The sequence below is a fragment of the Patella vulgata genome, chromosome 8 (assembly GCF_932274485.2).
Source record: "Patella vulgata chromosome 8, xgPatVulg1.2, whole genome shotgun sequence".
NCBI classification, from domain to species: domain Eukaryota; kingdom Metazoa; phylum Mollusca; class Gastropoda; family Patellidae; genus Patella; species Patella vulgata.
The window spans coordinates 39,985,534-40,003,773 of NC_065886.2; the positions used below are offsets into that span (position 1 = coordinate 39,985,534).

Consider the following 18,240-nt stretch of genomic DNA (forward strand, 5'->3'; position numbering starts at 1 on the left):
TCAGAAGGATGTTAGTCATCAGAATGGTGGGGAAAATCATCTACCATTCAGTAATTATTCTGATGCACCTGTTACATCATCCCCATCAAAACCAAACAAACTTTCTACCAATAAACCAGCTTTACCTAGTGATGAGTAAGTTACCTTTCACTTTCACCCATCAATCATCGGCCATATGCATACTAAATTACACACAGTTCATTTAAATCAGAAACTCACATCTACTATTTCCATATGTAATAGATGACGCAGGAAAATGGTAGGTCACATGTGATCAAAACCCTGCCAAAAACCGTAACAATCAACGAGTAAATGGCGTCAACACATGGACTACATTCTTTCGCTGTAGTATTTTGCAAACATATTTAAAAAATCATTACCATTATATTATGTATTCATGCAGGAAGAAGGGCCTGACAAGGACAGCTGTCTAGCTGTTCGTATGGGACGAAAAACCGAGGTCCCGTGTACACATTGGCATGCACATAAAAGATCCCTTGAGAGTTAGAATTCAATATAAGAGTAGGCTGTTGTGCCGCTGCCCGGGCAAAATTTCCCTCATAGCACACTGTATTGGGTATTCCCGTCTTCATTAGCCCAGTTCGGAGCAGAACAGTAGGACGCTAAACCCCATTTCATTTCATTTCATTTATAATAGTATTCATCTCTAAAGTAAAATGTACACTGTCTGACATAACAAAACCGATGTGTGTGTATGGGGGCAGATGAGTACAACTTACCGGAAATATTCTTTGATTCTAATTACCTCAATTTGAGGGTTATATAAAAGAAACAGATATATATATTTAAACTCGATAAGGTTGACCAACCAAGTTGATGAGAAATAACAACACTATAACCTGCTAGTGCTACCATATACAGGCCGGGGGAAAAAGCCAATGAAATGCACGTGAATTCCTAGCGAAAAATCACTGTGAATTCCTAGGGAATGAATCCTAATTTCACAGTGTTTTTTCTGTGGTGTTTAAGCGTTTTCACCTCTAAAAAGTTAAAACGAACTGTATAATTGTTGGGTGAAATCTTTTGATGGGCCTCTTTTTAAGCCGATTTTATCATTGGCGGGAGCAGAGGTCGCAGTGGATCAATTTCGAGTTGCGTAAAAATATGCAGACATTCCAAAATTTTGCGTTTTTGCCCTCTACATCTGCGTGACTTAGAGCCTCTCAAAATACTCAATATAGAAGCATGTAAAGTAGTTTTGTTCGAACAACCCTATTTTAAGCGTCCTTATTTCATTGATATGCCTACTGTATTTAGTCTAATGACTGGAGGTTAACGGCATGTCTATGGTTGACGGCACAGTCATTTCAATCTTTCACTTCGACAGGAAGTACAGAGAAAACGATTGGTATGAAAGCCAACATTTGATTGGCTGAATGTAAACAGTATATCGTATTCTAGCCAATCCCAAGTCTTGTATGAAATGCGCTTTATTGCATCCAATAGGATAGCTACGTAGGCTTACTGTCATGAACTAATGAATGAAATAAGAGGAAATATAAAAAACTACGGAGACTATGTGCAGTAGAGGTGTGTAAATGCTGGGTGAAGCACATAAATTGTACAAACTACGACATAGAATAATCTAATTATTATCACGTCGGGGAAATTTTCTGCGTGTAAATTATGCAGCGTCCGTCAATATTTGCGTTTATTTTGAAAAAAATGCGTGAAATACGCGGACTTTTGCGTGACTGCGACCTCTGGGCGGGAGATTATCTACTGTTGATAATTTGTTTTCTTGATTAAATATTAAACAATCAATTTGAGAAGAATTTAGTGTGTATTAAGCCGTGAAGATCAGTATTTGAAAAATACATGATCGGGATCAGTGGATATAACAAATGAAATCAAGGGACAGTTGCAGGAATCAACCATGTTTTAACATTAACAACAGAATCATTCAATTTTTATTCAAATAAGTCAATGAATATTTTAATTGCTTTGATTGCAATCTTTATTGGTCTGCTGTAAGTACGAACTTTAATTAATAGCCATGTTTAATATATTATGAGTGAGCGATCACATGATTTATATGATGGTATTTAAAGATTATTTTTCAATGTTTCAGATTAGATCCAGCAGACCATTACTTAACACGTGCCAAAGAACTCAAACATCAGGCAGACTCGCAGGTAAAATATATATTTATAATAAAAATATTCTTTATTGAATCATATCAAAATGTACATGTTATTAAAGTCAGAAGGACATTATTCCTACTTAAAACATTAACCAACTTTAAAACAGGATCTGATCCTAACAAAATCAATATTTACTTTGAAAATTGTTTATTAACATGTAAATGTTAAATTCCTGGGTATCTAGACAAGAGTAGTCAGGTGGACATTATTCTTACTTGAAACATTAACCAACTTTAAAACAGGATCTTATCCTAACAATATCAATATTTACGTTGGAAATTGTTTATTAAAATGATAGTTAAACCTGAAATTTGGAAAGTAATACTTTACATAGTTCAGTGCAGTTTAATTTAGTTTTATATCTATGATAAACTAATTGATTTGATTGGGTTTTTTTCTGTACAGAAGGATAAGCCAGTTCAGATGATCACCTATACCGAGGCTGTTCTTGCTTTTATCCAATGTGGTTATGCCATGGAACGACGAAAACTTAGTGAACCATTACGAATATTTACCATGTACACTGAAACCCTTCAACTACTCAAGTAAGTTCAATCTTACCTATATTTTAAGATTTTTCTATTAAACTCCGAAATATTACTGTCATGAATTTAAGAATAAAAAAAAATCAATGTGATATAGATCCTTTGTTGTCTTGTATAAATATAATTAAGATACCAGAGCTAAATATTCCTGAAAAACCTAACTAACAAATAATTTCAGCCATGGGCTGATTTATGTAAAATGAGTTAACTTTCCAGCCATTCTTTCACACGCTGGTGATCAGCAGACTAGATTATCAAGTATCAATATTTCTTTATTAATGAATATTTCAACTAAGATACTTGACACTCAAGTCTTCGAACACAGGCATGTATAATCTAAGAAGAAAAACAAGAGTTTATCATATCATAAATTTAGGCTATCCCCATATGTGACATCATGCCATTTTAATAATAATAATGATAGATATGTTGATGAAGTAAATAATACTGCTTGTCTGGCAAACACTACTGATACCTGTAGTTTACTTTCATGTTAAAAGAGGCCACAACCTTTCAGTTCACAGTTTAACATATGATGCATGAAACAAGTGAACAACTTTTGTTACCTGACAGTATAGTTAATAGGTTTATTGAAATTTGACACATCTATACTAGTAAACAATACACCTGGTTTCATTTTATTTCTTCTGTCTAAATAAAAGACCAATGTTTTCTGCAAAGGAGAGTTTTATGGGTCATGTGAATCAGTGAATTTTGAGATACCAGTCAGTACTATAAATATATCTAATCACTAAGATTATTAGAAATGAATATGTATTTATAACAGATGAATATGTATTTATAACAGAAGATGTATACATCATGTCAGAGGTTAAAAATTGGTGGAATTAATTTATTTTGGTTATTTATTAACATTGAATCGTTCATACAATTAATAAAGATTATTAATATTAAATTGTCACATGAACAATCAACAGATATTGAATTACAAATCCATGGCACATATTTTTAAAGCTTTTAACCGGTCTCAAAATGGCTCTAGTGTGTGTCGAATTTTAAATACTGGTGGGAACACACCACTGTCTGGGCAAGATTCCTTCATAGCACACTGCATGTTGTATACCCATCACCAGCGAGAACTGAACAATGCAGCAAGTAGAACTGAACACTATCTAATTTTAAATCCTTAGTATTGGCTTATTGATTTGATGGTAACGAAATTAGGTTTTTTATTTAAGAAAACCAAACTAGTAACTGGAGAATCTTGAGACTTTTTTTCATTGCCACAGAACCATAGATATTACTGGTGATTCATAAGGGACAAATGGAATTTTCTGGAATACAATATTGGAAATTTATGTCTAAATTCAATAAAACGTGTCTAGCGTATTTCAGTGTCTGGTTACTTGGTTTATTCTCATGTGATTAGAATTTGTCTGACTTTATTACAACTTTCATTCATGCGACAGGCTTTCAATTATCTTGATACTGTCTTATATCCACTAGAACAAAGTGGAAGTAGAGCTATATTTAACAGTAACTGAGTCATAAATACTAGTACAGTATACATTGTGGGTAATATTTCAATGCTGCTGTGTAACAAGAAACCAAAGCAAAAGTAGAGCTATACATACACCATAGGCTGAGTCACAAAATACAATGTTAAGTCATATAGTACTAATTATGTACATACATGAAAATGAGTCAGATTTGGTTCTGATATCACTGTCAAGATATGTACTAAAGTACTCACACACACATTTGAGTAATTCTTTTAATGATTGTGTACCAAATGCCATTGCACCAGATAATTGTTTTCCTTTTAGACAACCTTTATCACAAATTTATAAGATGTAAATCATAAGGAAAGAAAAAAAAAAAAACGACCTTGACACAATAAGTCTAATCGTTATTGTAAATATGAATTTATAAATGTTTTCTTGGGGGTTATTTATAACTGTCTTTTACTGCCTTGTTCTAGATCTGTTTGATAAGAAAAAAACATAATAGTATGTTAAAGAAAATTGGAAATGATCATCATATATCATGTCAAGACTAAGAGTCATATGTTAGAAGTTTTTATGTTAAGATTTATGAAATTTATTTTTTAAAAGAATCATACAATTTTGAATTTTAAAAGAATCATACAACTTTGAATTTTAAAAGAATCAAACAATTTTGAATTTTAAAAGAATCATACAATTTTGAATTTTAAAAGAATCATTATGTTAAATTAAGAATCACATTTAGAAAACAAATAATCATGTGTAAAGATTTTTTTAAAAAAAGAATCATTTCTTAAAATTTAAAAAAAAAAGAAAGTCATTTGTTAATTTTTTTTAAAAAAGAATCATTTAAATTTTTTAAAAAAAAGAATCATTTAAATTTTTTAAAAAAAGAATCATTTGTTAAATTTTTTAAAAGAATCATCTTATAAATTCTTTATAATAATCATCTTATAAATTCTTTAAAAACAGTCATATTTTAGATTATTTGAAACCATCATATTTTAAATTCTTTAAAACAGTCATATTTTAATTTTTTGAAACAGTTCTATTTTAAACTTTTTAAAACAGTCATATTTAAAAATTTTAAAATGGTTATTTTTAAATTTTATAAAACAGTAGGTTAATATTTTTAAAAAGAATGATTTTTACAAAATTTCTATAGGAATTGTATGTTAACAGTGTATAAAAGAAATATATGTTGGATTTTTTATAAGAATAGTTCAAATTTCACTCATTTGTTTAGCTGTTGTATCTATTTTATAATATGATCCTATTACTAATGTAAAAAGATTGAAGCTTATAATACGATCTGATACAAGACAAAACTAGACTCATAAACTCAACCGTCTCTTAATTAGAATCTATTGATCTGTAGATTCTTATTTCATATGACGACCTGAGGCTCAAGCTAAATTAAATTTTCTTTTTCTTAGTCAATTATAACGAGAGACTCTGACCGTGTTTGTTACATTCAGTCCAATCTAAGGTTACTAAGTGCTAATGTATTTAACTTTTCTGCACGAGTTCGGTCATTATTTCTGAAAAAAAAAGGCATATGAAAATACATTTCACATATAAAGGTCCCATGGTGATGGTTTTAGATAAATTGTTAGCATTCTGAAAAACACAATCGCTACTTTTCAATAGAGTATTACTAATGTCTTCCATATTTAGGGAGTTTACAGTCTCATAATATCGTTGATTTTTGTTTTCAGCTTGATCTACTTTCTAGACAAAATTAAAAATAAATTTGATTAATGAAATTGTTTGAGTGCCCTAATAATAATCCCATGAATGTTTGTATTTGCGTCCTGCGTAGACATTTGCATACACATAAAAGATCCCATGACAAAATTTCCCTCATAGCACACTATATGGTATATGCCTGTCTTCATTTGCCCAGTCGGAGCAGAACAGTAGAATGTTAAACCCTATTTCATAGTTTGTATGTGTGTTTTAATGTGACCGTGAGCCATGCTGACTTGCTAACCAGGATAGTCCCAGGTTTAATCCCAGGTGTTTCCCTTTTCAGTGGTGCAGGACGGAAATCCAGGCAAGGAAAAGCATCTAGCCATTTGGACGGGATGAAAGCCTGAGGTCCTGTGCACATATTGGTGTGCACATAAAGAAATAAGAGTAGTGCTTTTGTCTGGGCAAATTTTTCCTAATAGTACACTTCATAGCATATGCCCGACCTCATTAGCCCAGTTAGTGCAGAAAAATAGGGTGTTAAACCCCATTTCATTTCGGAATGTAGACTTTTCTCACCATATGCAGACAAGTTTCAACCATTTTGTTATGTATTGCCCAGTCACAGTGTCATCACATACTACTTGAACTTTTCGTGGGACCTGGTGACTTGAAATAGCAAAGGGCAAAGTAAGCTGGTCAAAAGTCGACCATGTAACCATGGAAATAAAAAAAAGGTTTGCCTCATAGTGATTGAAGTATTACCCCCCATTGCATTCTATTCTATTTTAGTTTCACATGTTCATTAGCCCAGCATGCGCAGAAAAATAAGATTATAAACACAATTTCATTTCTATTTTATTCGGTATCGAGTAATTGCATTACGTTGTTAAAGACAGAGATTTTTTTCTATTAACTTGTTTTGTAAGATAGAGCTGGTTAAGTGTGTCTGTCATGAATGTGAATCTATATTAACTATAATATTTGATGAAATGTTATATTTATTATATAAAGTTAATATCTGTCTAGAAAACAATCCTGCAGTTAATCTTCTTTAATGGCATTCTGGTCTTTGTTCTCCAAGTACAATGTGTAGAAAAAGTCCAGGCTTGTGGTCTAAGGGAGATAATTTATGGTGAATGTTCAGGGCCACACAATCAATTAATTTCAGTTTTTTAACTCGACATCAGTAATGTATAAATATGAGGAGATATGACTGAGAAAATAGAGATATTGATTTAATTCCTTGGTTTGAATATATAATGCATCTAATTGAAAAAGAAAAATTACCATGTAGACAGTTACAGGCTTACATAGTTTTCATAGCACAAAATATTTTACGCACAAGCGTGACCAGCTCTTGCAAAATAAATCATGTTGGAAGTCCCTTTTTTGAATCACAAACAATAAAAAAGGGAATATTTTTACAAATTTGAATTTCCAGCATATTCTTAAACAGACTAATACTTTCACAAAACATGGATGCTATATTAGTATATTTTAGTGTAGTGTTGGAGATGGCTCATTGGATTTTTAAAGCTGGCACAAGTTTTCATATTTAATATTTTATTAACATGTAATTTATTTTAGCTCTGAACATACTTCAAACTTATAAAAATAACAGAGTCTTATTTAAACTTTTAAACTGATTAGAGAAATTCTAACCTGATTAACTGGATACAGATGTTATGCATGCCAGTGATTGTATCGATGGGAAGAAATGTACTGCATGATGAGTTTAATATAATCAAGCCACTGTTAAGATTCCAGTGAAATCTGTTCTCCATTTGTTTCGTGTTTTCAGTATCATCATTTAGTTAAACATTTTTACGAAAAAGTAATGTAATTTTTTTTTTTTTCTAGGTCAATATGTCGTTTTAGACATGATCAGTCCAGTCATGATAAGAAATTATCAGTTATAATGTAAGTATAAATTTTGTTGACTTTGATTGTATAATTATACATATTTATATATACAAGTCAATGTCTTTCTGATAAGATTGAAAAGTGAGGTCACATGTGTACCATTGGGAGCACATTAAAGATACCTTGAATTTCAACTAATTTTAAGAGGCATTATTCAAGAGCTAAGTTTGCCTATTACAGGTTTTCTTTAGGCCTTAAATGTTATATAAATTATTTATTAGACATTTATTAACTTGACAAGACCATAATCAACTCTGAATGCTATCGGATGCTCGAGATTTTAACTATATTAGAACTGTTCCGCCATTTTAATGATTTAAAAATGGAAAAGTGAGGCCAAATCTCGAATGTACCAGTACTGAGGTTATGATAATAAACAATCAACGCACACATGTTGTTAAAAGTTAAAAACCTACAAACAGTGATAACTTGGCTCATAAAGTAATTTGAATGAAATTTCCAATATATATTCATTATTCATTCTCTATTTTTGAACTGTTATAGCAAGAACGGCCAGCTCTATCTAAATCTTACAGACTGTATCTTTAATGATACCTTGACATTAGGAAATTGAAATAAGAGGTTGGGTGTACATGTAGTACTGCTATCTGACAAAAACTTCCCTAATAGCTTATTATTTTCATTAGCCCGGTTCTAATTTCTAATAATCTCATTATGAATATTGCTATTTGACATATATTTAATAGTAGTCATTATATATAAACAAGGGCAATATGGGATGTTTTAGCCGATATCACCTTATGTTTGACTTCCTTTTTGTTGACGATGCCTAATTTTCTGTTACTTTTGTCGTCGTTGAAAATTCTAAAAGATATTTTTGATCATTTTTCGATGATTTTCTTTATATTTACAGACTACGTATCCAGGCATTATTGTGTTTAAAACTCTACAAGTTAAAGAAAACAGAAGCTCTTAAATTTAAGAAGATTATTGACCAACATGATCAAAACAAGGTTTGTAGGATCTTTATTTTGATTCCGGAAAATTTTATTTAAAAAAACAATATTCATGATAGTAATACTTTTTTTTTATTGTTTTCTTGCCTATTTCAGTCAAGCAAGCCATCATACGCACCGTCTCCCCATCAGGGTAGTTTTAATAATCGTAGTACAGGTATACCATCTCCCATGTCTCCTACACCATCACCAGCTGGTAGTATTGGTTCAGTCGGTTCACAGGTACAACTTTATATTAATAATATTCTATACAATTCAGTTTGACTTTTTGTTGTTGCTGAATCATTGACTCCTTGACATAGTTCCTGTATGAAAAGACCCTTGCACAGACAGCACAGCAATATTTTTCTTATTTTGCGTAATACAAATCTCATAAGAATATAATGGGTTAAATTTTAATCCATTTATAATTTATTAATGGGAGCTATTTTATGGCTGGTTGTCATATCCTCTATATATCTGCTTATATCAACACACCCTGGTAACAATAGAATATAGCAGTGCTCACGCTGTCGATAGCCATTTGCGCAAATAGCGCTAAGGATGTGATTAAGCAATAAATTTAAGATCTGCAGCCCGGGAAATAATAATGCACTATGAAACTAGTACCTTACAGTTTGAACTATGCCAGACGTGTATTACAAATATTATTAAAAATACTGATAAAAAGACAAAGCTGTGACAGTAAAAATGGCAGGCAGCAGATGGATTGTGTCTGACAAGATCTAAATTTGTGTGTGACTATATCTGTGACAAGAGACTTATTTCTCTAGACTTGATAATTTTTCTTACCTGTGGCAATAATGGAGAATAGAGTTTAAAGATACATTATTGAAAACTATCTAGAAACATATATATTTGATATTGGGGCGTGTGTACAATACTTCTAAATCTATTAATATTAATTTCTGTTTTTCAGGGAAGTTGTGAATTATCAACTGGTAAAGTAACCAATGGTACATCATCTTTAAATACTGGTTCTACTCCTATGGCTTCTCCTGGTTCAGTTAGCATACCACAGAGAATTTACTCAGTACAACAGCAGTATTTTAATATCAGTAGTTTCCTTGTTAATGCCATGGAATATTGGGATCAAGCTGATCAAGCTGCTGCAGAAAATAGAGGTAAATAGAATACATCCCAGAATTGTTCACCTTTCTTTGGGAAAAGGATGTCTGATTTAGGAGTATCGTATTTCATGGGGTACAAGTCGAATCGCCATATTTTACTGTTTTTCAGACCTTAGATAAGTCAAAGCAGTGTATAAGACAGATGTTTTTCAACTCCATGCTAGCAATCTTTTATTAAGCTTCGGGACTGTTATCATAGTCTAATACTTGCCAATGTACACAAAGAAATGGTGGACCATAATATTAATTAATGTAAAATAACTAGTTGCTAAATGTTGTTCCTGGTTCATTTGAACTAGCTTTTATTTCAATATATCAGAAACAAAATAGACACATACAGGCTATGTTTCTAATCAGATGTGGTAATAATACCATTAATGTTACTAAAAATAGAATAAAATAATTAAAAATTGGTTAATTTAACTGAAAGTAGAAATCTTGCGAGACACTTGAAATTACAAGAGATGGAATTGTGAACATTTTGAATATAGCAATGTCGTTGAAAAGGAGAAAAGATTATATTTTGATGCCATTTTCTAGGGTTTATGATTATATTTTGAATTGGGGTTATGTTTTTAAATAAAGAAATAAACAAGCTAAAAAATATTTAGAAATTTTGATTAATACATCAATTGGAATAGTGTAAGTAGTTATGATTCAGATGATATTAATTAGCAGACGATGTCACTCGGCATTGTGGAGCGTCGGTTAGCCTAATGACAAAATGTTTGGGGTGGATATCATCAGGTTTTTTTTTTTCTACCTTCATCCATGTTGAAGCGGAGAGTAAGAGGAAGGCTGAACTACCGTGGAAAAAAGTGTAGACTTGTAGCCCGAAAAATATTGTGGTTATGTTCAGGAAAGATACTATGGCTGTCATCAATGCAATCTAAATCATTGCTTTTCCATATTAGCTGAATCCATTCCTGAGACAGGTTAATCCTATTTACATGAAAACATAATTGTAATATTTTACTTGTCAGTTGGTAACTGTACAAATTTAAACTGGTAAAAAGAGCAACCAATTGTTAATGATGAATAACATGTTTGTGGAGTCCATATTTGGAGTGGGTGCAGAGAGCAGATATTTTCATATACCCATTTAGCAGCCAAAAGGGTTAAAGGTAGATTATTCTAAAGACCAACTCGAACCTTAATCCTAATCCAGGATTCCTTACAAATGAAATTACTTCCTGACAGATCTGAACACATCACCATTTGATAGCAATACACAGTCCTAGTTATCTTTGTGTTTCAAATATTTTAATTTCAGATTAACTGTGACATATTTTCATTAATTCCATTATTTTTTCTCCTATTTTCAGCATTTTTTGATCATCTAGATAAAGTTGTTGGACCATTGATGTTTACACACTCTGGATTTCAACAACTAGTAACTTACGTAGAGAAAGGTTTACAGTTTTTGAGAGATACGTGACGTTAGGCCCCCCATTCCCTCCCTTCCCCCACCACCAACTTGAGACCCTTATCTTCCTTGTGAAAAAATAGTGCTGTAGATGACTAACATTATAGGCAGCATTGATTTATTTTGAACTGGTCGACGTCACGGAGACTTTATTTGTAGATGCTGGTGGTTAAAACTGTTTGATAACGACGTGAGATATATAATGTCCATTTTGAGACCATCATTTTGAGATTTGGAATAATTCAAATTCCTAATTGATATGAGAATTGATGTGATACAGCAACAAGAGACTGTTTTTAGGAGAAATGTTTGTTGGAGGGACGAGATCTTAATAATCAGATCTTATTCATGTTTATGAGAACATTTCCGAGACAAGTTAACCAAACCAATCTGTGAGACCAGTTCAGCAAGGCAATTTGTGAGACTAGTTAAATGAACTAGAATGTGAGGCCAGATCAGCAATTTGTGTGGCTGTTTAAATGGACCAATTTGTGAGACAAGTTTAGTGAACCAGAATGTGAGACTAGTTATATGAACCAGTTCGAAACTAGTTGAGTGAGCCAGTCTGTGAGACCAGTGAAATGAACCAATCTTTGTGACTAGTTCAGTGTACCAGTTTCGTGAGATCCGTTTGTCCTGGGAATATGTACAGCGACGAACCAATCTGTGGAATCGGTCAAAAGGCTTGATTTGGGAGACGAGTTCCGATAGTTATGAGACCAGGTGAACTAAAATCTTTACAGAAACGAGATGAAAGGTTGTATTGGTGTCAGATTGGATTCTCTTTGAATCCAAAGATAACGTTCCAGTGAAATAAAAACCAGCGGTTGCTATGAACGAGAGAAAAAGAAAGGATTAATGTCAAGTGTTCGATTGAAAATTGTGAATAAGTATAGCTTTATTGTTGAGAGGAGGAGTGAAACGGTTTACATTGTTTTTTGTGCATTAAGTTAATTATTATTATTATTATTATTATTATTATATCATGGCAGTTGCCATGGCAGTAAAGTGCAACAGAATTTATGCCATATATCTGGTGACCTTAAAGGTCAAATATTGACCTTGACTATTCATTTTTGTGCTTATATTTATTGATTGTCCCGACAAAAGGTCACATGTGACTATATATATTGATCTGTGTTTTATTTTGAAACAGAAAGGAAAGTGATGTGTTTATTTGTGTGTGTCTTAAATTTCAAAAAGGCTCATAGGCCTTTCAGTGTCTTAGAGAAAGTGAATATAAGTTGAGTTGTCTGGGTGCCTTTTTGTCATGAATCGCTTACAGAAGTCGGAGTTCAAATTTACAAAAATTCATAAGAACATTTATCGCAAATACTCAAGATATCTAGATTTATCAATCAACAATTTTAATGTCATTAAAAGTGAGAATGAATCCAGTCTGCGCCATGTTAAATCATGTGACTATGATCCATATTTATCAAATATCATCCAGGCGCATAACAACATATCATGTCTTCCATCTTATGTTACCATGGTTACACATTTTTCCTGCCAAACCCAGTGTTACTTTTACTTGCTGAGATTTCTAGTATTACGTCTGGACTGTTGAAGCACGCCACAAATCCTCTTGTCTCTTATCGTCCAGACTTAAAGACAGTGATTATCTGTATCAAGGGTCTGGTCGAGTGAGACTGCAAATTCTCATCAGATGGCTATAGACATGCATAACCAGTGAGAGTTGATACAGGAGAACTATTTATTATATTATATTATATTATATTATATTATATTATATTATGATTGTTATTTATATTTCAAAAGACCAGAATTCTAGTTTGAAAATAAACCACCAGAAACAAGCCATTTCATTGGTTCATCTGGATACTCTGATCTCAGTAACCAGAAGGAAGTTCTGTATTTTCTATGATATTTTGTAAACAATGCTGATATTTAAGGAAGGGGTTAATTTATATATTATTTTTTTTAGTGAGTTACGAAAAATTACCTCATAGTATGGGGTTATAGTATAAATAGCCAGACCCCTTCCCCCCCAAAAAAAGGGTCCGTTGTTTGACAATCATGACTCATTCATGTTGACCAATGAATTTCCAGGGTTATATTTAGGGTCATCCAGTTTTTGAATGACTTGGAGGGCGAAAGGAGGTCATTTTACACCAAAAGTATTCATTAAATATTTTTAATAGGTTTACTACAAATGTCTGTGAATTCTAACACACGTTTGAATAATATGCGAAGTCAATGGAATCTTTCTTTAATTTTTGTCAGAATTCACAGAAATCTGCATGTAAAATTGAATAGCATTTTGTTTGAACTTAATTGAAATAGTTTTAAAGATGGATGAATTGAATTTATATATTTGATAAAATGATTAATTTTAAACCTAAAATCTCATTATTAATAGTAAAATCTGATAAATATCAAATGATTTTACTTGTTAATTAATTACTGGATGCAAAAGTCTTGTAGACTTGATCAAAAGTGCTTTCTATTGTTTTATTGTAGTGCTTAGCTGATGTGACAGCTGTTTAAGATATTTGTCTACTTTTGATTTAGTGATTACCATATATTTCCTGTCAGTGGATGGGTCAATGCCACAGGTACAAGCAGTATGTGCGTTACAGCTTAAGGCTCCTCTACCAATTTTTACATAAATCTTTCATAAATCCAAACATTGGCCATCTTAATAATATGAGAAATTGAGTTATGCGATAAATCTGAATTTAAAAAAAAATGTATTTTGATGAAATCATACATTCCTGTTTGTCCCCTTTTCTCTCCAACCACAGACAAATCTAGAAGAAAAAAAAATTCTGTGAGATGATAGGAATACATGTATCTCGGTCGTTTTACGAAAATTTATTTTTCGGCATTTAAGTCTACCATGCAGATAAATTTTAAGTCTTGAACTAACATTACTTCTCTGAGACATGAACCATTAATTTTCTGTTATAAGGAGTGTTTTATTTCCTTACATTGTTTAATTATAAGCCTATGTGTATTTAGATTTGACAAAACCCTTATAAAGAATGAACTGTAAGGTTATTATTATAGACTGGTTATTTTGTAGGTGGAAATTACTTGTTTTAGATAATGAATCAAATTGTAATCAAAGTAATGTCTGATTTAAACATACTGAACAAATGTTGTACTAGTACATTGTAGTTTTAATTTTTATTGGTTTCAAATTAATATTCAAAACAAAAAAAAATTGGGGGGGGGGGGGAGAGAGAATTAAAATATCAATGCCAATAAAATAATAAAAAGAAAAAAAAATGTTGGGGTAAAGTAATAAGATATATGTAACAATAAGCTGTTGACTTCAGCTGTATTCTGATTTTATATTAGAATTTTAGCTACTTTAGGGCAGGTTCTCTAGGATTAAATGTTTTTCTCTTTTTTAATAGAAGTTCGAACCCACCTGTAATACATATTGTCAGGTGCGGTACATGTATTAATTCAGACCGTGTCAGGAACAAATCCCTGGTGTCTGCCATTTTCAGGCACAGAATTGTCTATTTTCTGTGTTTTTATTAATCTTTCTTTAATTAAATTAAAATAGAATTATTTACAAAATTAAACATGTCAGGTACAACTTAGATTTTATCAGATACAATAACAGTCATTATTTCCAGGGTTTTCTTTTCATTTCTTCTGCTAAAACTTATATTTCCTACTTATACAGGTATTTAATATACTTTTTTTTAAAAAAAAGTAACGATTTAATCCATTAAATAACAGATTTATACAAATTGACATTTTAGTTTTTTGCTCAAATCCAGTTCTATCCTGCAAGATTCAATTAAGTAGAAGCGATATCATAATCCCACATTTTTGTTTTATTCATTTATTTGGGGTTTCTAAATAGTATGCAAGTAATAAATTACTAATGCTATTTGTTATTTTTAGAAAGGTAACAAAACATAGATTTGAGATGTATGAATATTCAGTGACTACCTCACTTCTTTTATATAGTATTTGTGCTTGATTGTCAAAAAAAGCCAAAAGACCTACATTTTTGCTAAAAAAAAACCCCAAAAATTGTAACCCTGACAACTTATATTTTGAAAAATAATGTAGATATGCATGAATGATTTTTACTTAGCACTTCTATGTTAAATTACCTTTCTAAATTTATTTTATGATGATGCAAATGTTCTTGAATTGCTTGTTCCATTTGGACACATCCCTCCCCCCAAAAAAAATGACTACAAAAAGAAATGGACATGGCGATGTTAGTGTTTGCTCCTTTCATTTCAACCTCAAATGTTGATCAAAATATTAATAGTTTTGATGTATGTAAATTTTGTCAACTTATGTCATTCTAATATCATTATGGGTTTTATTTTTGAGATTGATAAATTAAATTTTAGTATTTGAGATTATCATGGCCTCATTAAAATTGTTTCAAAAGCCAGTAAACCATCAAAATGTCTTATTTTACGTTAGTGATATTGATTTGTGGAAATATTTTTGTTTAAATCTAATATTATTTATAAATAAGTTAATTGAACAAATGTTGATCTTGTTTGAGATGATGTGTAAGATATAAATTAAATGTAGATACAAATTCAGTTGATTTTTAAGATATTTGCCTACATTGAAATACATGTATAATTGTATATAGTCGTCTCCCCTGTCTGTCGTCCACCACACTCCACAAACTACATTCATCATCTGATTTTAACAAATTTATGTTGTTTACATTAATGATAACTACCATACTTATTGCCGTTGGATGCTTTGAAAAACTTATGAATGCTATTTCAAAAGTCATCATATGATCAACTTTAAGTTTATATTCTTTATTTTGATTACTGCAATGAATAACAATTGTAACAGTTTCTGATTTTTAATGCCCCTGACTATGTAATATAATTTTCTATTTGTTTATCTGAAGATTCACAATGCCACAACCTTTCTAGACTTCCCAGACAACTTAGCTGCTGTGGGCCTATGTTTCATTGCCTGGCAACCTATATAAGTAATAGCAACCATTTGTTTGTGTGCCCAGTGACCACACTAAGTGTTAAATGATCAAGACCAATCTGTACTTAGAAAAAAAGAAAACAAATCATTCTAAATTTTGTCTACTTTTACTTTAGCGTACTGTAGATTAAAAGAAGGGTAAGTAAATAAAGGAAGTGTAAGAGTCATGTAATATATATATATATAAATATAGAATCTAGTTTATTTATTTTAATCTCAAAAGTCTCGATTTGTCCAGTCCTGTTTTATTTTATTATAAACCATTGGAAAAGGTTATCCAGTGAAAGTGTCTTGACAATAATACTAATATATGATTTAATTATTCTATTTAATAAATAAAGTGACAATACTGGATGTTGATTACTACTGTTGATAAAGACTGGATAAAAGAGAGTGGTTTATATGTTGGGGCCATGTTCAATAGTGCATTACTTGACTGGTGTAATGTCCATTAACTTGATTTATCATAGGTTTGATATCAGAGAAAACTAACTTTATGTAGTTCGGTTTCAATTCAACTGTCACCCAATTAATTAAAGGAGCAGGGTGTGCATAGGGTGACTTTGCTTACCCCTGTCATTGCTAGTTGCTATGGTTACCAGCCCTTTGTGCCCATTTCTGTTATGGGATAATGATCATAATACTGGGTCATCAGTAAAGTTTAAGCAGTGATGTCCCATTGCTATGCTAATAATAAAATGGGTCCTGGTCATCAAGTCATGTGGAAAGTTTATGTAGTGTGTTACGACCTGATGACTGGGTATCGATGTGTTTTATTCCTTTATGATGTTTATTGTGTGATGACAGAACTTACAGAATTCTGGCCGTATTGAACATGGTCCTGTAATAATATATGTATGTATAAAATAAGTGCATTATAATCTCTCTATGAGCTTGTAAAGATAGCAGGCAATATATATTATTATTATTATCTTATATTAAATATTATTTGTGTATGTATATTGTAAATAGATGTTGACATGCATTTTATGAAATAATGAAATTAAGCAAGTAATTTGACTTTGGGTTATTTTTTGAGAATTTTTCAAGGGGATCATGGGTTAACGCCATGGTTACAACTGAGGGTTCGGTAGTAGTTGAGGAGCCTGGCACTGGACTCTAGAATAGAATGTCCCTGATTTGATCCTGGTTTATGTTGAGAAGAACCTTGGGATTTGTCGAGCTTGATCCTCACTTTTCAGGGGCGTCGCGGACTGGACCGACAATAACATGCGTCTAGTCTTTGGTATAGCATCCTATCTATAGTGATAGAAAAAAACTGTGTGCACATCGGTATGGATGAAAATAAACCCTTGATAATTCTGCCCAGGCTAAATGCTCAACAGAAGCATTGCACAGTCCAATACTTTGCATTTTATATGGACATCATTGAAATTAACACTGTATAAATCAGATAACTTTAGCATCTAAGAGGGTCTACAAGGAATTGTGGACGACAAGACAGGGATAACGACAAAATTGTTTGGGGATTTTCTATTTGCTGTATCAAACTATATAATGATTTGGGGGGATGTTCAAATTAGTATAACAGGCTCTCCATCAGCTGGAACTCATGGTCATCTTTCTCGACCAACACTTGGACCACCAGGGGGATTGGATGGCCGAATGGTAGCGCGTTGTATCATAAGGTCTGTCATTCAGTTAACTGGCGTGGTTTTGGTTCCCCAGTTGTACGTGACTTTGTGGGTTTTCTCCGGTTCCTTCCACTGCTGAAGACCCCTATGTGCAAGCAAATTACTGAAATAAAATTGAACCATATGTTAGTCCCAAAATGACCAAGTTTGTGTCGAGTGGTCATTAAACCCCATTTCTCTTTCTCTCTCACTTGGACCACCTGGCTAGTGTGCAAGCACCTTTCTCATCAGGCCACTGTTGCATCCATAATATAAGAGAAATACTAAAAACATGCATTTATATAGATACT

General features: G+C 31.9%; 1 protein-coding gene across 3 annotated transcripts in view; it reads left to right on the forward strand.

Annotated features, from left to right (window-relative positions):
* The window catches only part of LOC126830021 (AF4/FMR2 family member 4), an 84,696-nt gene extending 67,386 nt beyond the window's left edge, over positions 1-17,310 (forward strand). For all 3 annotated transcript variants that reach the window (XM_050560230.2, XM_050560231.2, XM_050560232.2), the window contains exons 13-20: positions 5-135; positions 2,093-2,156; positions 2,571-2,710; positions 7,732-7,791; positions 8,669-8,768; positions 8,868-8,993; positions 9,691-9,895; positions 11,227-17,310. In XM_050560230.2, the coding sequence (XP_050416187.1) occupies positions 5-135; positions 2,093-2,156; positions 2,571-2,710; positions 7,732-7,791; positions 8,669-8,768; positions 8,868-8,993; positions 9,691-9,895; positions 11,227-11,339 (939 nt within the window). In that variant the 3' untranslated portion in view covers positions 11,340-17,310. The remainder of the gene's footprint in view (positions 1-4; positions 136-2,092; positions 2,157-2,570; positions 2,711-7,731; positions 7,792-8,668; positions 8,769-8,867; positions 8,994-9,690; positions 9,896-11,226) is intronic.
* Positions 17,311-18,240: the final 930 nt, after the last annotated feature.